Genomic DNA, 22,481 nt, shown 5'->3' on the forward strand with positions numbered 1-22,481 from the left:
GCCCAGCTCCTGGGGGGGGTGCCTACCGTGGGAAGGAAAAGAAGGGGAGACATAAGGCATACCAGGGGATGCAGCCGTCTATCAGTGTTCTGGGGACCCCACCACGGATTTCAGCGGGGCTGGGACCACCCCATGGCTGCACCTGGGAAACCAAACCCCAGAGCATACAAGGTCACACCCCTGAGGGACTAAGGACATCCCTAGGGGCTGGCTTCCACGGGATGAGCTGGTGTGAGGCGCCCCCAGGGCAGGAGAGCATGCATGCCTCCTACTTCCCGGACAAGCACCTGCCGGAAGAGGCCACCAGTTGCCTGCTGGGAAGGGACAAGGGAAGGGACTCGCAGGCAGCGCAGAAGGGTGTGCGAGGTCTGCGAGACTCCAGCGTCTACACCATCGTCCCCGCACACCATACTTCCTGGATTGCCTCCTGCTCCGGGTTACGGAATAAGACAGACCCAAACGAAACCCGTCCCCAGGAGAGCCTGGGAATCATGTGGGGCTGTGTGGGGCTGTGTATTTTTAAAAATGCCCTAGGGGCACCTGGGGGGCTCAGTCGGTTACGCATCCAACTTTGGCTCGGTCATGATCTCACAGTTCATGAGCTCGAGGCCCGCATCGGCCTCTGTGCTGACAGCTCAGACTGGAGCTGCTTCAGATTCTGTGTCTCCCTCTCTCGCTGCCCCTCCCCCGCTCGTGCTCTGTTTCTCTGCCTCAATAATAAATAAAAACACACACAAAAACTTTTTTTTAAATAAAAATAAAAAACGCCCGAGCAGATGCGGTCCTAGTATTACTTTTCTCTTCCATGTTTTCTTGAAATACATTGAGAAACACCACCGGTAAGAATTAGCCTTAACGGGGCGTCTGGGTGGCTCAGTCGGTTAAGCCTCTGACTTCAGCTCAGGTCAGATCTCATGTTCGTGGGTTCGAGCCCCGCGTCAGGCTCTGTGCTGACAGCTAGCTCAGAGCCTGGAGCCTGCTTCAGGTTCTGTGTCTCCTTCTCTCTCTGCCCTTTCCTTGTGCATGCTCTGTCTCTGTATCATAAATAAATAAAATCTTAAAAAAAAGAATTAGCCTTAACCCTACTGCATAATACATAATATTGCCAATATGCTGGACGTCCAGATAATTCCATGCAGTGCCAGGGGCCCAACCCTTGGCGGATGCTTTGGAAGTGCTTGGCAGTCTGCTCAGGCTTGGAGTCGTTGGGCTGTTGCGGGCTTGGTTTTCAGGACTCTAACCTTTCATCATCGAAAACTACTCTGAAAGGGGCGCCTGGGCGGCTCAGTCGGTTAGGCATCTAACTCTTGATTTCAGCTCTGGTCATGATCTCATGGTTGGTGCGCTCAGGCCCTGCATCAGGCTCTGCACGGACAGTGTGGAGCCTGCTTGGATTCTCTCTTCCTCTCTTCCCCTCCCATGCATGCTCTCTCTCTCTCTCTCAAAATAAATAAACTTAAAAAATTTTTAATTAAAAAAAGATATTAAAAAAAACCCTCTGAAGACATGCCCCAAAACTCTAAATCTCACACTGGCCTCGAGGCCCTAACGGCCCTCCCCTGACCACTTTATTTCTCGGTCCACGGCTCCCTTGGCTGTGTCCTGCTCCATGAGTCTCGCTGCCCTGTCCCTGGTGTCCCCCACTGGTGCCTGGAGCACCCGTGACAGGTGACCGGCCTGGCTTCCCCTCCTCCTGGACGGTGTCCCATTGTCCCTGTGGTGTCTGTGTTTCAGCCTCTTCCCAGGAGGCCCGAGGCCCTGCAGCCTCCTGGGGGCCTGCCCGACACGCCCCGTGACCCAGCCGGGGTGTTTCTCTGCATGGCGCCCACCAGCCCTATGCTTTCATGCTGTACCCTCCCCCCCAGAGTGGTGGGTAAGCACCGGGAGGGCGGGGTCTCTGCTCTGCTCGCTGCCGAGTCACCGCTGTGACGGCAGACAGCGCCACCTGGCCCCTGGCTCTCCCAGCAGGTCCTCAGACCTCCCCGGCGCGGTGCCTTGGGGGCTCTGTGTCCGCTCTTCTGTCCCTCCCACGGGGTGACCGAGCCTGCTCAGCACCTCGTCCACAGTGTACACCATTTCTCCCGGTTGCCCTGCTCTATCCTCGCACGACAGCAGGGGACACGCCTGTGCCTCAGAGGGGGTGTCTTTCTGCACTCTGGACCAGCTCCTGATTGGCCACGAGCTCCCTGAAGGTCTGTAGAAAGGTGTGCATGTGTGCGCGTGCGCGCGCGTGTGTGTGCGCGTGTGCGCGCGTGTGTGTGCGTGACACTCGCGGGCGTTCCAAAGGACCATGACAGTCACCCTGTTTAGCTATTCCGTGAGCTTTCGGCTGCTTCCTTCTGACGCGACCCAGGAAGCCTCCTCTGCAGCTCAGCCCAGGATGGAAGCAGCCTCGGACGTCTCTCCCAAGACAGGCTTGTCGCCGTGTGGACAGAAGTTCATCACGTTACTGTGTGACCTCAGCTCCCGGTGGGTTTAAACTAGCCATGCTTTTGTCGATACTGGCTTGTACCTGCCGTCAGAGCGGGGGTGACAGTCTTGTGACCGTCTGAGCAGAAACGCCCGTCTGAACTCCGACGTTCACGTAGGAGGAGGTTCACGGGCAGGGTGAGGGCGTGGGTGGGCAGCTGAAGCGGGAGCCGCAGGCGAGCCCACGGGTTACAGGAACATGACGGGCACACCGGGCAGCGCGTCAGAAGACAGGACAGCCACCTTTCCATCATGACTTTAATCACAGAAGCAGAAAGACACGAAAGCCGCGAACACAGGAATAAGTGAGCCAGGACCTCTCCTGGAGACTGAACGGAGCAATTGGGAACGATGTTCCGCCTAGAAACAGCGATCTGGGGGGCGGTTTGCCCTGCGGCTCCAGCGCGGCCCGTGGACTCCTGATGCCGGGCTTGCACCATACAGGGAGAATCAAAGATCTATGAAAACGCTAGAAAAGGCAGGGCGAATGGGGACGAGCGAGGTCACGGAGAGAGGCACCCGGGACCCTGGAGTGCTTAGTTCTGACATTGTGTGTCACGCTTTGGGCATATTGTATTTAGGAAGGATACTACTGTAGCGTTTTATTCTTTTAGAAAGCTACATTTTTTTCACTTTTATAGAAAGCTACATTTTTATTTTACTCTTTTTTAAATGTTTTTTTTTGAGAGGAGGGGCAGGTGCAGAGGGAGAGGGAAAGAGAATATCAAGCAGGTTCTGCATGGTCAGCACAGAGCCCCACGTGAGGCTTGAACTCATGAACCACAAGAACATGACCTGAGCTGAAACCAAGTCAGATGCTTAACCAACTGAGCCCCCAGGTGCCCCAGAAAGCTACATTTTTAAAGAAAAAAAAATTCTATCTTTACTTCTGAACCCAGGATTCCTGCCTCTGCACCCCACCCTTCTGGGAACAGAGCGCCAGGGAAAGGATCGACGCTCCAACCCTGGGCAGACTTCTGAAGTCCAAACCCACGGGGCAGTAGTAACAGAGGCGCCAACCCGCAGAAGGCGTTACGGCGGCTGGGGTCCAGGATTAGAGGCGCTGCGGCCTCCCGTCAAAACCTGTCAAGCGGAGCCGCGTGCAGGACACCCACCCTTTCCAGAACCCACGGCCAGGAGGACCCTGGGGACCCAGCACTGCTGCGCCCGGGCTTGGGCTGCAAGTTCACGGGGTTCGGGAGGAGACCGCCTCCCCAGTGCTGCGCCGTTTGCCTCTGGTCACCCGCTCCTTAGAGGGCGCTAAGTGGAAAAACGTGAGCGGGTGACGTCACCACTCCCCGGACAGCCAGGGTGTGGCTCCGCGGGGGAGGCTTCCCGCATCCGGGTCCCCGGGGGGAGCCGACGCAGACGCCGCCCACCTCCCCCCGGAAGCCCACGAGAGACGACCGCCCAGCGGAGGGAAAGGATCTCCCCTCTGGCGAGCAGACCCTCATGTCCCGGCTAATCTGCCCTCGGCAGGGCCGGCAGCTCCCAGATGAGCAGCGCCGCGGTCAGGACGGCTCGTGCTGCTCTGCTCGGGCAGGAGGATTCGCAGGATGTGTTTGGCCGTGTGCTGCTTTGAGCTGGCTGGCTCGGACACCATCTCGAGGACAAGCCAGAGGCAGGACCTGGGGACCCGCGGAGGATGCAGGGCAGCCGGGAGCCTGGGCCAGACCGCAGCTGGCTCTGGGGGCAGCAAGAGAGAAGCAGACAGTTGAGCCAAGGAAGAGCCCGCGCCCTGAGCCGTGAGCTCAGGCGCAGGCAGGGGCTGCAACCACCTGAGTCTACGTCCCGCGTCATCAACCCCTCGGTCACGTTCACCGGGGCCTCTGGCCCAGGGCTGTCTACCAGGCGCTGATTTCCTGTTCACCGGCCAACACTCACCTTGCGCACAACAGGCTGGCTGTGTATGAGGAGGGGGGTCCGGCACACTCAGACTCGGATTTAACGCACACTCACTGCGCTGTGCCGTCCTCTGCAGTGGGGTCTGCACGCGGCACCCCCACACCTGGCACCTGGTGTACCCTACGTGCCTGGAGGGGGTCAGGAGCCCAGGTCCTGCGCGCTGCAGCTCTGACACAGGGGTGACGTGTGTGACAGGGACCCCTGGGTGACCAGGGTTAGAGCAGAGCCAATGGGGGCCAAATGCTGTTTGAGGAAAGACTTGCTTTCGAAAACGATTAACGAGGCCCGATGAAAAAGGACACCATTCCAAAGTCAAACACGTGACTTCCCTGACATTTGCTCACCTCTACATACCACGAGTGCCTTCAAAACGGATCTCGCTTGATCTGACAAATACTTTAGCATGTAAGTAGCGATTCAAGACATCGATGCCCTCAAGCAGCTTTCCACTAGAAACAGGGTCACTTAGGATGCATCTAAAAGAGTTTGGAGGTCACTGGGGACCCTACTGGGGACAAAGACCGGCTTCCGAGACCTTTCCCACCAATACTTCCAGCTTGGTGTGGAAGTACGTGTCCCAATTGTGACCCAGACTGGGCAAGTCACTTCACCTCCTTGTCTTAGCTTCTTTCATCTACAACGTGGGGCCGAAACCACTGCAAGGTCCAGGATGCTGGCCAAGATCAAATAACGCATGTCACCGAGTGCCCAATACATGGTCATTACTTCCTATCACTTCCCTCTTCCTCCTAACGTCACTGACAAGAGCCTGCGTGAATTTCCATGCTCTGTGCCTGCCAGCCTCATGACTAACATATAAAGAATATCAACACTTATTATTTTAACGTGTACTAAAAGCTAAATGACCCCATGGCTTGGGGAGCGAACAACGTTTTTGGTGAAGGGGAGATGCTTAAGACACCTAATTTCCAGGGCAAAATGTTTCAGAAACTGAAGGGTAGCGTTAAAATCATCTACCAATAGGTGGTGCTGTTTACATAGTTCTTAAATGACTCTGTGTGTGTGTGTGTGTGTGTGTGTGTGTGTGTGTGTGTGTTTTAAATTAAATATATATTTTTTATTCATTCCACAAATATTTATCAAGTAGTTACTGTGTGCCAGGCACTGTGCGAAGTGTTGAGGACACAAAGAATAATAAACGATAGCGTCTGTCTTCCTGAAGCTTAGAGGAGGGCCCAGGGTAGGTGTGGGTGTGGGCGAGTGGGGACGGGGCTACAGTTCCAGATAAAGGTCATGAGCAGGCGCACAGCGATCGAAAGGCAACTAAGTCAACCCAAGGGCCAGGGCAGGCTCTCCAGAGGAAGGGGCGTCCTGAGCTGGGTCCTCAAGAATGGGCTGGAGTCCCTCCGGATGTATCCGACCATCCACCACCACCAAGTCTCCAGACACATGCACACGTCCCTCAGGAAAAGGAAAGACCCTCCACAAGCATTTGCTTGTGTGGGTGGTTGATTTTTTTGCATCTGTGTTTTATTTTCTAATACAATAACGAGTTTTCTCTCTATATTATCTTCTTAGATTTGTGTTTCTTTATTTCTTTATTTTTTAAAAATTGTTGTTAACTTTTATTTATTTTTGAGAGACAGAGAGAGAGAGCATGATTGGGGGAGGAACAGAAAGAGAGGGAAACACAGAATCTGAAGCAGCTCCAGGCTCTGAGCTGTGAGCTCAGAGCCCGACGCGGGGCTTGAACCCACGGACCATGGGATCAATGACCTGAGCTGAAGTCTGACGCCTAACCGATTGAGCCAGCCAGGCACCCTGATCTGCGTTTCTTTAATTAAAACTGGGTCTGGCCACCTTTTCACTAGTTAGTTGGCTATTTGTATTTGTTCCTCCGTGAGCTGCCTGTTCAAATCCTTTGCCCGTTTTACTCGTGAGCTGGTTGTCTTTCTTTCTCACGGTTTGTGTTGAGTCCTTTGGGAACTAAGGAAACTGGCCGTTTTCAGTTGAATGTGTCGTTAACAGTTTGTGGGGAGAACGGGTCTGTGTGTGGCCGGCCTGTCCGTGTCCCACTTTGCCTTACGCTCTGTTCTGCGCACGGCACGTGGCCAACACCTCAAGCAGCGCTGTGGAAGGGACGGGGTATGGTGATAAACTGTTCAGGATTTCAGATTCCTTCCTCCCTTTACGGGTCAGGGTGAGGGCAGGAACAGGAGGTGGGGAATTCCGGAATGTTCCGAAGAAGAGGGGCACAGCGAGGGGGAGCCGGGGCGCCAACGTTAGTTCCAACCCGTGGGCCAGAAGGGAGCTGTCGTGGCCGTGAGGGATGGCCACCTGTGGGCCAGCTCTGGGCTAAGGACCCTGCAAACGTGCTCTTGCGAATCCTTACAACAACGCAGAGAGGCAGGCACTATCTTTACTGGCACTGAGAAAGCCCCAAAGACATTGGTCACTTGCTCACAGTCACACGACAGCAGGGACAGAGCGGGTTGAGGCTTGGTTACGGCTCCCACACTCCACCATTTTAGCCTTTCTTGTCATAGTGACCGGGGGAGGGATTCGTTCAGCAAATGTTTACTGAGTACCTACTATGTGCTGGGCATTGTCCTAGATGTTGGGCTGGCCTGACTCGATTAGAAAACGCTTGTTGGTAGCTGATGTCCAACCAAGTACGATTGCCTAGCCAAGTGATGATCCGCGTCTGAGATTACACTGTCGGAGTGTATTTACTGCCACAAACATGGCTATGGAGCATGTGCAAAAGACGGTTACAAATATATTTAAATGATACACCAACACACACAGCACCCCGGAAATAAAGTCTAGATAGAAATGTAATAAAATGTTAGCTGTGACGGTCTCCAAGTAGTGAGATTTTCATTTCTTCTTTTTTTGGACACCTGGATTTCCTAAGACGCACGTTACTTCTGTAATAAAGAAATTTTCTCAAAGAAAAAATTCTTGCCGGGGACAAGTGAGAGCTGGTGTTAGACATGAATATCAGGGCACAAGAGTGGATGGGTGGCTGGCAGACGCAGGGCCAGAAACCCAGGCTGAGGATCAAGCCTCAGATTGCTCTATCGGTGACGCTGACGTCAAAGAACACACTTGAGCTGTGAGGAGCTCTAGGTGTCGCTGAAAAGACTATTTCAGTGAATGCTGCAGCGTCGGGAGGACGGAGCTCAGGGTCTGGACGGATGCTGAGGTTGTTCAGCACAAAAGAGTATCAAAGGGGCACTTTCACATCTTTGTTATTTTGAAGTGTTTTTTGTTCTTTTGGTTTTTTTCACATTTGTTGACTCTAAAGATGTAGGACTTAAAATTTTTTTTTAATATTTTTTATTTTTGAGAGACAGAAAGAGAGAGAGAGAGAGCACGTGAGCAGGGAAGGGGCAGAGAGAGAGGGAGACACAGAATCTGAAGCAGGCTCCAGTCTCTGAGCTAGCTGTCAGCACAGAGCCCGATGCGGGGCTCGAACCCACGAACTGTGAGATCATGATCTGAGCCGAAGCCAGATGCTCAACTGACTGAGCCACCCAGGTGCCCCAAGATGTAGGATTTAAATGTGTGATCTAATGAGGTTTCTTGCAGATGGTGGAAACATTTCCTGTTCTAACAAAATCAGCCCATTACAACAACTTTTTGGTGGAAACAAAGTGTCTTATTTACAAACGCTGATACATGTCAGTCTAGTCCGAATTACAAAGGGGGAGCCGGTTTTCTCATGGAAACAATCACTCTGGCAACATCTAACATAAACTGCATTCTAAGTAGTAGCTGTTTTTCTGTCTGATACAAAATACTTCTTTTTAATTAAAAGAAATTCCCTACTGGGTTAGTATACTGGCTATGTTAGATAGCACAGGTCAAGTATCAGAATGTTACTGTTGATTTCCTATTTAAATTTAATAAGTACTTCACTATGACACAAAATCAGTATATAACTGTTAACATTTATCATCAATAATACATGAAATAAATATTACATTGCCAAAAATTGCTTTGTTCTTATAAAAGTTTGCCAGCACAAAGATTAAGTGCTGTTAAAAGTTTGTGGCTGGAAGGGCACCTGGGTGGCTCAGTCGGTTTAATGTCCGACTTGGGCTCAGGTTATGATCTCGTGGTATGTGAGTTCGAGCCCACGTCAGACTCTGTGCTGACAGCTAAGAACCTGGAACCTGCTTCAGATTCTGTGTCTCCCTCTCTCTCCCTGCCCCTCCCCTGCTTGTGCTCTCTCTCTCTCTCTCTCAAAAATAAACATTAAAAAATTTCTTGTGGCTTGATAAAAGCAAAATTTTCTAAAATGACAAACATTCTGGAGCGCCTGGGTGCCTCTATCGGCTGAGTGACTTCGGCTCAGGTCATGATCTCACGGTTCATGGGTTCGAGCCCCGTGTTGGGCTCTGTGCTGACAGCTAGCTCAGAGCCTGGAGCTTGCTTTGGAGTCTGGGTCTCCCTCTCTCTCTGACCCTCCCCTGCTCACAGTCTGTCTCTCCAAAATGAATGTTTAAAAATGTTAAACATTCTAAGATAAAAGTCTGCAGTGTCAGAAGAATGACTGTCAAATCCAGTGACCATTTCCAAGGAAGATGAGAGGCAGGCTCAAGAAGACTGAAACTCACAAAAGAACACAGTTTCTAGTTTCACCGATGGTTTTGAATACATTAGCCTATTTTAGAAAACGTGAATACTGATGATCTCAAAACTACTATCACTTTCTGTTCAGCGTTAAGGTTTGTACGATGTATGTGGAAGAGCTTATATTTGCTGAAGTTACGATTGAGAAATACACACGCCGATGGGGAACTGTTTCTCTGGAGTAACAGGAGGCTTTTTCTAATTTTCGCACAAGTGCCGCTCGCTCCAGAGACGGCGCTGCATATGGTGTGCGGCGACGGGAGCGCCGGAGCCAGGAGTCTGCCCCACGCGTTTGGGCACCGTGGTGCATGCGCGGCGTCCTTCTCCCCCAAGCCGGGCCGAGCCAAAGTCCCCCCCCCACCTCTCCCTGCCTGCACCCTGGCGAGCTCACCGGGCTCCTTCTGATGCGATGTGGAAACCGTGTGATACTTAGGTCCCCCCAACCTCCCCAAGCGCGTCTAGAGCTTCCCAGACCCAGGTGGCACTCAGGCCCGCGTCGCTCATGTGAACATCGTGGGATGTGTGTCGGACTAGAGAAAAGTCTAGACTAGAAAAAAGAGGAATCCCTTCAGACGCACGTAACACCCTTATCTTACCAGCGAGGAAATGAAAGCTCGGAAGTTTGGGCAGCCGCAGAAATTACCTTCCTCTGCCCGGGGCAGGTCTCACTGTAGAGCAGCTGCCGTGACCTTGATGCCCGAGCCCGAGCGCCAAGCCTCGAGCGGAGTGCCTGCCCGCCGGTCAGCTCACCGAGGAGACCGGAGGCAATCGTGGATGTAACCATCATCCCCAAAGCACCTCGGCCAGGGCCGAGCCTCGGCCGGAGCGGAACTGGGTCTCGAACCTGACCTCTCTCTTACTGCAGACCCGGCCCCTTTCCATCTCGTCCTGCGGCCCCGGGGAACCAGACGAGGCAGCCAAGCCAGGGACGGACAGTAGAGCAGGGAAGCAGAGGTCGTACTGTCTAGACCACGGAACACCGCGGGGCCTCGAAGGGGTTATGTCAGAGTCACCTTCCTCTACCTTGGGACCACCCTCCTCTAACTTTCTTGGCGTGCGTTCAGTCCCGGAGCCCCGACGTTGGTCAATGAGACTCGACTTTTGCTCTGAAGCCAGGTCAAGGCGGCTCAAGGGTGGGGCTGTTCACAGGTGAATGGAGGGGGAGAAGGAAGGAAAGGGTCAGGCAGAGACCGAGTCACCAACTTGACCTTCACTGCTTTCTATCTGAGTTCCCGCACTGTCATTCCTCAGGTGCCTGCCGGTGCCAGCAATTCCCTACGAGAGAGCAAGGGCTTTCTTTCTGAAATTCTCAGGTGCACGTATGCAACTCAACCAGCTTGGTGCCACACGGGCCTCAACTTTTCCGAGGCCTTAATGAGGCACAGGATTTATTTTCAAAGGGACATGTTTAGCCACTTGAATTATTTGTAGGAAATGATTAGTAGATTTTCCTGGTCCCTCATTTCCAAGTCGAAATCTCCTGCTATGGCATTAGAAACAAAACAAAACACACGAACCCTTTGCAAGTATCTTTCATGGAAATATTTACCCAGAACACTTATCAAAGCCACAGGATTTAAGAGATGAAACAGATCTGGTGTTTGCACCACGCAGATTGTTTTTGGAAATTCTTAACAAAAATCAGATGTGCACAGAAGGAGCCGAGTTTTTTTTTTTTAAATGCTTTTTTTTTTTTTTTTTTGGAGAGACAGAGAAAGACAGCTGGAGCAGGGGAGGGTCAGAGAGAGAGGGAGATACAGAATCTGAAACAGGCTCCAGGCTCTGAGCTGTCAGCACAGAGCCCGACGCGGGGCTCGAACCCACGAACCGTGAGATCTGACCTGAGCCGAAGCCGGATGCTTAACTGACTGAGCCACCCAGGCGCCCCAGGAGCCGAGTTTTTAAGAACTGCCAAGACCTAGACACTTCAGGTCAACTTCCCAGCTGACCCTAAACTGAGAGAGGCTGAAGGCCGCACAGCACGACCCTTTTACACGCTGCCGTCGTCACCACTCGGCCTTATTTCGAAGGTGCCCTCACCCAGGCAGCATAATCTTCTGACAAGAAGCACTAACAGTCTGCATCAGAAGGCAGAACCCACGTCCGTGGTCTTCAAGACTGTTAAACAACCGCGGTCCTAACCTGCTGCGTCTTCTCTACAGAAGTTATCCTTTGGGGACAAAACTGAGAACGAATTGATGCTTCCTCACAGGACCGGACCAGAATGGATCTACAGACTTGGAATTTTTACAGCCTGTGGGTTGGAGTCCGTTGCTTTATGACTAAGCCTTCTCCTTACATAAACATTTGGGGAGAGAAAAGCATGCATAGCCTGTGAAGCTGAAATTCCTTCCTCGGTCTTGCTCAATAGAGAGAATAAAAGCTCAGAACGGAAGCCTGATGTTTAAAAAGGCAGGTGTCTGCAACAGAGGAATGGTCTCACACACACACACGTTCGCACACATAAAACAGGCTACGGAAATGCCAACGATGCGCTGTCACTGATAAAAGGTTGCTATTAGTCGTATAGGTATCGTCATAATCCATTATAAATCAGCCTCAGAGGGAAATGCAAAATTCTGGGCATGCGTATTTCAGGAAACCAGAAAGAAATGCCTCCTCCGTCTGGGGTTTGCTCAATATTAAAGATGGTTTCTAACAAATCCTAAGATTCCAGCTTTTTACCCAGTCCTCCTTAGAAAATACTGTGGACACACTCAAATAACCCAGTGAAATTCATTTTTAAATGGTAGCACAAGGGTATCAGCCGGTACGTGCTCCGTGTGGAAATTCAGAATGGCTTCCCCAATGCCACAGGCTCGGTGCTAAGCCAGAACGTGGGTGCTGGGGTTTCGAGTTACGGCTCTCCACCCGCACGAGGAGCGGAGTGAGGTGTGACAGCAGCCGCCCCAACAGGGGGCTTTGTTAGAGCCCGCAACTCGTGCGCACAGGTCGGTCGTCTGAGATTCGTCTCTGGGGGCAGGAGGTAACAAAACCTGAGCGCTGGGACCAGCAGAGAAGATGCCCCTTACCTTTCACTGTTCTTCTTGCCGCTCGAGGAACTGCTCGTGGATCCCGTGCGGGTCCGGTTTCCTTTGGAGTCCCCGCAGCTCTCCCGCCGACCACCCGGGGACACCCGCTCGGAGGAGCTGGTCCTCTTGATGGTACTGAGGCGACATGGGAACGACAGTGAGCCTCTGCACAGAGCAACTTTCTTTTACTGCCGAGTGCAAACATACACACACAGGACATCATACGTCTACATGGATATAGAAAAAGGGATTGATTCTGAATTCCCAACTATACAATGTGTGTGGGTGGATGTGTGCACGTGCGTGCATGTGTGCAGTTCAAAGCCATAGCAGGTGCCCAGGAGCCTCAGTCAGCTGAGCACCCAGCTTTGGCTCAGGCCACGATCTCATGATTTGTGAGTTTGAGCCTCGCGTCAGGCTCCGTGCTGAGAATGCAGAGCCTGCTTGGGATTCTGTGTCTCCCTCTCTCTCTCTGCCCTCCTCGACTTGCACACATGTTCTCTCTCAAAATAAATAAACTTAAAAAACAAAAACAAAAAAAGGGCCCTCTGGGTGGCTCAGCCGGTTAAGCATCCAACTTCGGCTCAAGTCATGATTGTGAGGTTCATGGGTTCGAGCCCCGTGTCAGGTTCTGTGCTGACAGCTCAGAGTGTGAAGCGGCTTCGGGTGCTGTGTCTCCCTCTCTCTCTGCCCCTGCCCCACTCACACTCCGTGTCTCTCTCAAAAATAAATAAACATCAAAAAAATTAAAAATGACAACAACAACAAAGTCACGGCAGAAACGAAAAGGAAACCCCGACGGCCCGTGAGCGCTGCCACGGCTTCATGGGAGGGGTCCTCCCACAGCAGGCTTCGGTCTAAACTGGCGGTGCTCAGCCAGGGGTGACTCCGCCCCCAGACGACCCTGGACCACGTCTGGAGACGGGTTGGGTTGGCTCGAGTTGGGGGGGAGGGCTGCTGCTGGCATCCAGGGGGCAGAGGACCTGCAAGGCCCAGGGCACCCCAGGACAAAGAGCGATCCGGCCCCCAAAGTCGGCAGCGCTGGGACTGAAGAGCTCTGGTCTGAAGACACGTGTGGGACAGACGCAAGCAGGTGTCCCCGGCAGGGACACGAACATTCCACCCCACATGTGATGCCTTCGTTTGCAGGTGGTGCCCAGGCCAGCACAGCAGGGGCGGGCGGGGGAGCTGGCCTGGCGGGGGCACTGGTGGGGGCGCTGGGGGCAGTGACTGCAAAGACCCGAATCCTTGGAGCCCTGGGAGAGAACAGGTGGATGGCTTGAGTGAGCTGTGATTCCACAGTAGGGAGGAGCCTGTTCCAGGAAGGAGGGCCCGTGCCCGGTGGGCTCACGGGCACAAAGGGTAAATAGCACCACTCTTGGAGCACATGCACGGATGACACGCCTCACTGCAAAGTTCTCATTCTTCTCACTGGGCCACACATGGCTTGGGGCCCTGTCTCCTTGATCATTTTTTACGTACTTCAAGAGCCTGGTAATGAAGCTTGATACTTATTACATGAAGAAGATGAAAAAAATGAATAAATGGATGAGGGTCACGCTTTGAGCCTGTCACAGGAAGAGACATGAGGGGCTCTAACTTAGCACCTGCCCAGTGAGAAGGCGAGGCCCAGCTGGGGGTGTGGCGGGGAGTGGGGAGCGGGAGCAGGGCGGCAGAGGAGAGAAGGCCGGAGAGAGGGGCGGAAGGTGGAGGACAGGGGCCCAGGTGGCGCCGGGGCCGCAGGCGGGGACAGAGCATGACTGAAGACCCAGGCAGCGAGAGCTTGGACCCAGGGAGGGGGCAGGCCGGGCCGCATGTCAGGACACAGCAGCCAGGACGGGAGGCCATGGCCAGGCTCCTGCGAGGAGGGTCGGAGCCTCCCCTTTCTCACAGCGCAGCTGGGTCCCGGCCCCACTCTTGCCCCTCTCTCCTCGCCCCCTTCCTCCAGGCCAGCTCCAGGCCCCCTGCTGGAACTGCCAACTGCCCATGGCTCAGCAAAGAATCTCTTGGCATGTTGTTTTTTTTTTTGGCCATAGAAGAAGCTTTGGATGTACAGTCAGATCTGAATCTTGCATCTGGTTCTGAACGGGAGCGCCTGGAGGTCAGAACGCGCATTTTTAGAATGCTCAATTTGGAGGCCGGGAAATTACAGATCTTAGGAGAGCATTACATTTCTCAAATTTGGGACTGACGTCTAAAAACTACAGAAACCGTTGTGCTCAAAGTTCAGTTGTGGCCAGCGATGACAAACGCCAAGCTGATTTAACGCCGCGGGCTCTTTCTCTCCCAGGCACCTGGCACAGGGCTTGGGGGCAGCTGCCCGGCCCCCGGGGGCCACCCGGGAGGCACCAGCAGCATCGTGTCCCTGGGGGAGTTCACGGCGAGTTCACGGCCACTTAAAGACTTGCATAAAACACCCTTAAGGAGCTGAGAAACCATGACTATTAATCAATTATAGCAAACAGTGACCGGTTTTCTGACAAGGCTGAGCTTGGCAGCTGGGAGAGCTAATGGGACACGGGTGGTGGAGACGGGTAAGGAGCGCAGTGGGACAGGCGCACCGGCTACGGGGTTCGTGGCTGGTGTGTGGTGTTGCATTCAGACCTCCCACGTTCCCTGCAAAAGTGCCGTTACCCCATTACACAGATGAGGACACAAAAGGGGGGATGAGGCAGCTCATGCGGTTATCCCCCCCCCCGCCCCCCGCCTTGTTCTCTCCCCTGGGCCTCCTATTCTGGAAGGCCAAGAGTTCTTGAAACACCCAAGAACACGGGGCTGAGGGCCTGCCGAACATCCAAAACTCCGAAAACAGCAACGAATAATACCAAATGTGTGCTCGGAAGACTCAGACCCCATGTTCAATGGGCGTGTGGGAGGCCCAGAGACAAAGCGGGACACACTGAGGGCAGTAGGTGTGGACAAATACTCAGGTAAGCCTCGATCAGCGGACAGGACGCCCACCACCCATCGAAGCCACCACTTCCGTCTGCATACACAGCCTGGGACCTGATTCACCACAGCTCTTCCCAGACCTCTCGCATGTGCACATTTGCATTAAAACGTTAAGCTAAAAAAAAAAAAAAACAACAAACGACCACTGTTGTATACAGAGGGAAGGAAAAAAAAACCCCCAAGGTATTTCCTTTTGAGAGTGAAGGGCTCTTATGAATTAACGAGGATTTAACCAGGACTCAAGGAGAAGAGAAACTAAAGCAGGAAGACCAGACAGTCCCAGGATCAAGGGCAGCCATGTACTGGCTGGGAGAAGCCTCCTTAAATAACCAGCAGGGGAGACCAAAGAAGTGACCCCCCCTCCAGACAGCAAGGGGAAAACAATGCTCTTCAGTTTGCAAGCGGAGAAACTGGCTGCAGAGAGATCGCACACCAACGGCGGATGTTTCCTAGTGTTCAGGGCAAGGAGCGTAGTTTTGGTACAGAAATGCATGGACGCTATCTTTTCTTCTCTTCCCTTCTGGTCTCTACCCCGACTCCTGAACCCAAAACCTTCTAAGGTTGGAAAATATAATGGTTCTTTATATGACACCACATACCCATTCAATGGTTTTTGCCAATTTAAATTGAATTTTAGACATAATAAAATTTCTGTGTGGGCGACTGGGGAGCAGAAGAGAGTGGAAAGCTTTCCTCTCCCGGTTGGACAGTAAGTCTAAGCACGACACGCCTACAACTGCGTCTTTCTTTCATTATGTGATTTGGAACGAAGGGTCCATTTTCCACAATTAGGCCGGGAGGGCCCCAACTCTTATAATACTAATTATAATTATGTAATTATATATACTTTTGTTATAACAGAATTACGTAATCTAATATTGTGTTTATAGTAATAATAAAAACTTTATATGATAATAAAACTTCTATAATAACAATAAAAAACCCAGAGCTCTGAGGTCACTCCTGTGTACCGCTAGAGATTTTCTGATAATGTCATTTGTCAGGAGAACCAGGGAGATAAGACTCAATTAAAACAGTGATCCACTCAGCAAATACTAATCAGGCACTGACCGTATGCAGGGCGCTGTGCTGAGTGCTGGACAGTCAACATGGGGCCGGGACCGATCTGACGCTTGTCCTGCAAGCTAGGGATGCTGCAGGAGGTCCCCCGCTTCCATAATTACAAAGGGCTCTGATCGTCTCTTCCGCCGTGTCTTTTTGGCAGAAATCAAGTCATTTCCTAGGAAGGCTGGCGATCTTAGAGCATCTGACAGATCAGAAGAAGCTTTCCTTCTCCCGTGTGAAGCCAGTTCCCTGAGCCCAGAGGGGTGACCGCATGACTCCTGAGAAAGGGTCAGGGGCCGACTCGTCTTCTCCGCACAACAGCAGAAAACGCCCTTGCTAGTTCGCTACAGAAACAGACTCAAAACATGAGTTTAACACCTACCTTTCAATGGCTCTGAGTGATGAGGAAATAATTAAAAAAAATTTTTTTTTAATGTTTTATTTATTTTTGATAAGAGAGAGACAGAGCATGAGAGAGGGAGGGGCAGAGAGAGAAGGAGACACAGAATCTGAAGCAGGCTCCAGGCTCTGAGCTGGCTGTCAGCACAGAGCCCGACGCGGGGCTCGAACCCACGAACGTGAGATCTGACCTGAGCCAAAGCCGGAGGCTCAGCCGACTGAGCCACCCAGGCGCCCCTAATTTTTTTAAAATTTTTATAACATTTATTTATTTTTGAGAGACAGAGCATGAGTGGGGAAGGGGCAGAGGGAGAAGGAAACAGAATCGGAAGCAGGCTTCAGACTCTGAACTATCAGCACAGAGCCTGATGCGGGGCTCAAACCCACAAACTGTGAGATAATGACCTGAGTCGAAGTCAGATGCTTAACCAACTGAGCCACTCAGGTGCCCCAGCAGTAATAATTTTTAAAGACCCATTACATCAGGGGTGCCTGGGGGACTCAGGTGGTTAAGTGTCTAACTCTTGATCTCGGCTCAGGTCATGATCTCATGGCTCACGAGTTTGAGTCCCTCGTTGGCTCTGTGCTGACAGTGCGGAGCCTGTTTGGGATTCTCTCTCTCTCTCTCTCTCTCTCTCTCTCTCTCTCTCTCTATCTCTGCTCCTACTCTGCTCACGCTCTCTCTCTCTCTCTCTCTAAATAAATAAACTTTAAAAAAAACAACCTTTCTTTAAACCCATAAAATCAGATTTCGTTTTTCTACTTTTGAACACGTGTGTGTCCAGCACTGACTGGTGCACTTACAGATACGTATTTCTAACAAGTGTGACCATTTTTCCAAAGGACAATCAGCTGTTTATTAGGAAGCAATAGATGTTTGCCACCCTGTCTTATGCTTGGAACAGAGCGCTTTTTAAATAATGCTCTGTTTTGTACCGGTTTTGTTCTTTTGATCTCTCTTCTCAGGCTCTGCCCTATTGTAAAACTCCACTTCAGGGTGGAAAGAATGAGTGATTGTCTCTGATTTGAGCCAGTGGAAATGTTCGTCTATTGTCAGCTGCAGCATCCCACTGAGCAAGGTATGACCCACAATGTCTTCCCTCCCGAATCCTCTGCTTTTTGTCCCTTTGACTAATGGAAACAAAGCTTTTCCCAAGGATTCCAAATCAAGCCCTCAATCCAAGTCTTAATTGGCAACACAAAGCACAGCCCAGGGGTGCTGGACCATTTCCAAGGGGGATTTTGTTCTTAAGCACTAGGCTGAAAAAACCCCGGAGAAAAGAAAACAAACATATACCCATCCACACCCTGCAGATGCCCGCCCGACTTGGTTAATTTGGAACTCTGATTACAGAAAAATTCCCGCATGATTGTAACCATATTTGAGACATCCTGGAAGCTGTTTTAATCCTAATATTCAGAATGCCCAGCTAGCTTCTTTTTCTTTCTGGAATTCTCTCCTAAGGAGAGATCTATAGGAACTTGACACGGAGATGTAATGAGATGCTACTGTTTGGGTTTCCAGCTTGCAAGTGGATGGGAACTCACATCCCCGGAAGCCTATAAAAGCCAAAGAAATGAAATAAATGAATCACTATGTTCTACCCTGAAAACCAAGAGTCTTGGACACTCAGTCTAGAAAGCCATGTATTTCTGGTTTGCTGTTCTATAAGTGTTTATCAGATGAACCAAACTCCTTATTCTGTAAGTTAAAAAGAAACGTCTACAGAGGCCTTAGAGAATTTCTGGAAGGAAGGTTAGCGTTTAAAGGCGAATACGTATATACGTCCACACGCACACAATATGGTGGCTACAGAGAACTGACCCTCCACGCTCCCTCCCTTCTTTCCTTCCTAAGATGATATTGCTGAGAGCAGTCATGAGCCATGAGCCCCTGCACACGCATGGCTGACAAAGGGGACAGAGGACCCAGGCTTCTGGTCACAGCACATGGCCGGTGCTGTCCTTGGAGTCCGGCCCCTGCAGCCCCTTCCTTCCAGGCTGCCAGCCAGAAGTCCCCGCTCAGAGGCACCCTCGAGACTGCCGCTGCTGCGTCAGCACCCGCAGGGGCGTCTGGGAGCATGGCCGCTGCTGCGGGCCGCACACAGCAGGGCCTGCAAACAGTAAACCTACCAAGCACTGTTTCTGAGTTGATTAAATGCTGAGCTCAACAGCTCTGCGGGAAGCAGCCTAACACAGCGACCCGAGCGGAAGCCCTGGACGCACAGGAACCTGGGTCTGAGCCCGGGTTCCCAACTCTGTGCCCGCGGGGCCTGGGGAAGTTACCTCCCTTCTCTGAGCCTCAGTCTTCTCAGAAAATGGGAACATTTATATCTACCTTGCAAGTCATTTTGAGGATTAGTGACAGTATTAACAACCCAGCGCTTCAGGGTGTACCTGGGTGACTAGGTTACCTGAATCGGCTCAGGTCGTGATATCACAGTTCGTGGGTTCAAGCCCGGCTTTGGGGTCTGTGCTGACAGTATGAACCCTGCTTGGGATTCTGTCACCCTCTCTCTCTGCCCCCTCCCCTGCTTGCTTTCTCTCTCTCAATCTCTCTAAAATAAATAAATAAACATAAAAAAATTAGAGAAAGACAAATATTGTATGACTTTACTCATATGTGGAATTTAGGAAACAAAACAGATGAACACAGGGAAAGGAAGCAAAAATAATATAAACAGGGAAGGGGACAAAACATAAGAGACTTTTTAAAAATTTTTTTATGTCTTTATTTTATTTTGAGAGAGAGACAGAGAGTGAACAGGGGAGGGGCAGAGAGAGAGGGAGACTCAGAATCTGAAGCAGGCTCCAGGCTCCGAGCTGTCCACGCAGAGCCCAATGCACGGCTCGAACCCATGGACTGTGAGATCATGACCTGAGCCTAAGATGGATGCTTAACCGACTCAGCCACCCAAGCACCCCAAGAGACTCCTAAATATAAAGAACAAACTGAGGGTTGCTGGAGGGATTGTGGGAGGGGGATGTCTACATGGGTGAGGGGCATGAAGGAATCTACTGAAATTACTGTTGCAGGATATGCTAACTCACTTGGATGTAAATTAACGTAAAATTTAAAAAGAAACCTGGCACTTCATAGGCTTTCTTTATTATTAAAGAATGATTCCTACTATCATCATGGACTTAAAGGCCCCGAAACATCCACTGATGCCTCCGCTGTTTCATTCCCTGGGGAAAGTGTGCATCCGATTCCATAGCCCAGCCTCGTTTCTGCAGTTCCAGAACCTCATTCCCCAGCCTTATCCTACCCTGAATAAATGTTTCAAACACCAAAACTGAAAACACAATTTGCATTCTAGCAATCATGCCAATTAATCCTACGAGGTCTAAGAAAACTGTAAAGAGTCTATAAAGTGAAGGTCACTCTTAACATGACCTCACACTTACCTTGGACCGAACACAGACTTCTACAAAACCAAACAGCGAGAATGGTGGACGTAAGCGCTCACAAAATGAACTGAAAGCTAGAAATTATATTTGCACTTCAACTTTTACCTTTTTGCTCTGAAACATTTTATTTTTATTTAAATTCCAACTATATAAGAGGTATAAATGATAAAATTCTAGTTTATCCAAGAATAAAGGGAAAGAATCCCACTTTTTTAATTAATAATTTGCTACTTTTTTTTTTAAATTTGTTTGAGTAATCTCTACACTCAACATGAGGCTCAAACTCAAGACCCCAAGGTCAAGAGTCGCACGTTCCACCGACTCAGTCCGTCAGGTGCTATGATGATTTGTTCCTTTAAAAAGTCACTCTTTGGCTAAAATGAACAAAACAGGAGACTACAGATGCTGGCAAGGGTGTGGAGAGATGGGCACCCTCCTACACTGCTGGTGGGAATGTAAACTGGTACAGCCACTCTGGAAAACAGTGTGGAGGTTCCTCAAAAAATTAACAAAAGAACTCCCCTATGATCCAGCAACAGCACTGCTGGGGATTTACCCAAGGGATACAGGAGTGCTGATGCATAGGGGCACCTGGACCCCAATGTTCATAAGGGCACTTTCAATAATAGCCAAATCATGGAAAGAGCCTAAATATCCATCACCTGATGAATGGATCAAGAAGATGAGGTGTGTGTGTGTGTGTATATATATATACACACACACACACACCCACACACAATTACATGGTGATGAGAAAGAATGAAATTTGGCCATTTGTGGCAAAGTGGATGGACCTTGAGGGTGTCATGCTAAGCGAAATAAGTCAGGCGGAGAAGGACAGATACCATATGTTTGCACTCATAGGTCTAACAGGAGAAACTTAACAGAGGACGGTGGGGGAGGGGAAGGGGTGAAAATAGTTAGGGAAAGAGAGGGAGGCAAACCATGAGACTCTTGAATACTGAAAACAAACTGAGGGCTGAAGTGGGAGGGTGGGAAGGGGGTGGCGGGTATGGAGGAGGGCACTTGTGGGGAAGAGCACTGGGTGTTATATGGAAACCAATTTGACAATAAACTATTAAAAAAAAAGTCACTCTTGAAATGAAAAAACTCACTCTTGAACAAATGGGTCCAAAGAAGAAATCACAAGAAAATTTAGAAAATATCTGGAAATAAATGACAATAAAAATATACTAAAACTTACGGGATATAGAGAACACAATACAAAGAGGGAAGTTTACACCAGTAAAGACTTGAATCAAGAAGAAGAAAGATCTCAAAAGAACAACCTAACTCTCTACCTCAAGGAACTAGGAAAGAATGAACTAAAAGGTCAGTAAAGGTAAGGAGCTAATTAATAAAGATTAGAGCAGAGATAAACAAAAAGAGAATAGTAAAAATATCAATGAAACTATAAATTTGTTTTTAAGAATTTCTTTTTTCCCCCAAGTTTTACGTATTTATTTATTTTTAGAGAGGAGGAGCAAGCACAGGGGAGAGACAAAATCCTAAGCAGGCTCCGCTCTGTCAGCATAAAGCCTGACATGGGGCTTGAACTCACCAGCCATGAGATCTCCATCTGGGCTGAAGTCAAAAGTTGGACGTTTAACTGAGCAACCCAGGTGCCCCTAAATTTCTTCTAAAAAGACCAACAAAACTGACAAATCCTTAGCTACACTAAGAAAAAAAAAAGAGACCCAAATAACCAAAATTAGAAATGAAAATTAGCAATGAAAGAGAGGCCATTACAAGTGATGTCACAGAAGTGAAAAGAAATCTCTGGGACCACGGTGTGCAATCATATGCTAACAAGCTGGATAGCCTAGAGGAAATGGATCAATTTCCAGAATCATACGACCTACCGAGACGGAATCAGGAAGAAATAAAAACTCTCATAGACCAGTAACTAGGAGGAAATTGAAGCAGTAGTAAAAAGAAAGAAAAGAAAAGAAAAGAAAAGAAAAGAAAAGAGAAAAGAAAAGAGAAAAGAAAAGAAAAGAAAAAAGAAAAGAAAAGAAAAGAAAAGAAAAGAAAAGAAAGAAAGAAAGAAAGAAAGAAAGAAAGAAGAAAAGAAAAGCCAAGCCCAGGGTCAGATGGCATCACTGGAGAAGTCTACCAAACATTTTGAGATGAATTAATATCAGTTCTCTTCAAAGTCATTCAAGGAATTGAAGGGGGTCAGGGGGAATTCTTCCAACCTCATTCTATGAGGCCAGCACTAGTCAGATGCCAAAATCAGACAAAGACACAACAAGAAAAACTATAGACCAATATCCCCCCTGTTTATCCACAGGTGATATGTTCTATGACCCCCCAGTGGATGCCTGAAATTGTGGAGAGTCTAAACCCTATTTACACAACATTTTCCTATACATACGTATGTATGATAAAGTTAAACTGATAAATTGGGCACAGTAAGAGTGTGACTGGTCTCTGTCTCTGAAAATATCTTACTGTCCTCTACTCACCCTTCTTTTTGTGATGATGTGACATGAGAAAATGCCTATGTGATTAGATACAGTGAGGTGAATGAGGGAGGCGTTGTGACATAGCATTAGGCTACTGTTGACCTTCTGGTAATATGTCTGAAGGACAGTCATGAGCCTCTGGACTGCGGTTGACCATGGGCAACTGAAACCAAAGAAA

At 50.0% G+C, this 22,481-nt stretch overlaps 1 protein-coding gene across 2 annotated transcripts in view; it reads right to left on the reverse strand.

Moving 5' to 3' along the window:
• The window catches only part of EML1 (EMAP like 1), a 178,768-nt gene that overhangs the window by 35,859 nt on the left and 120,428 nt on the right, over window positions 1-22,481 (reverse strand). For both annotated transcript variants that reach the window (XM_029951623.1, XM_029951622.1), the window contains exon 4: window positions 12,009-12,143. In XM_029951623.1, the coding sequence (XP_029807483.1) occupies window positions 12,009-12,143 (135 nt within the window). The remainder of the gene's footprint in view (window positions 1-12,008; window positions 12,144-22,481) is intronic.

Source organism: Suricata suricatta, chromosome 9, assembly GCF_006229205.1.
Source record: "Suricata suricatta isolate VVHF042 chromosome 9, meerkat_22Aug2017_6uvM2_HiC, whole genome shotgun sequence".
Lineage (NCBI taxonomy): Eukaryota > Metazoa > Chordata > Mammalia > Carnivora > Herpestidae > Suricata > Suricata suricatta.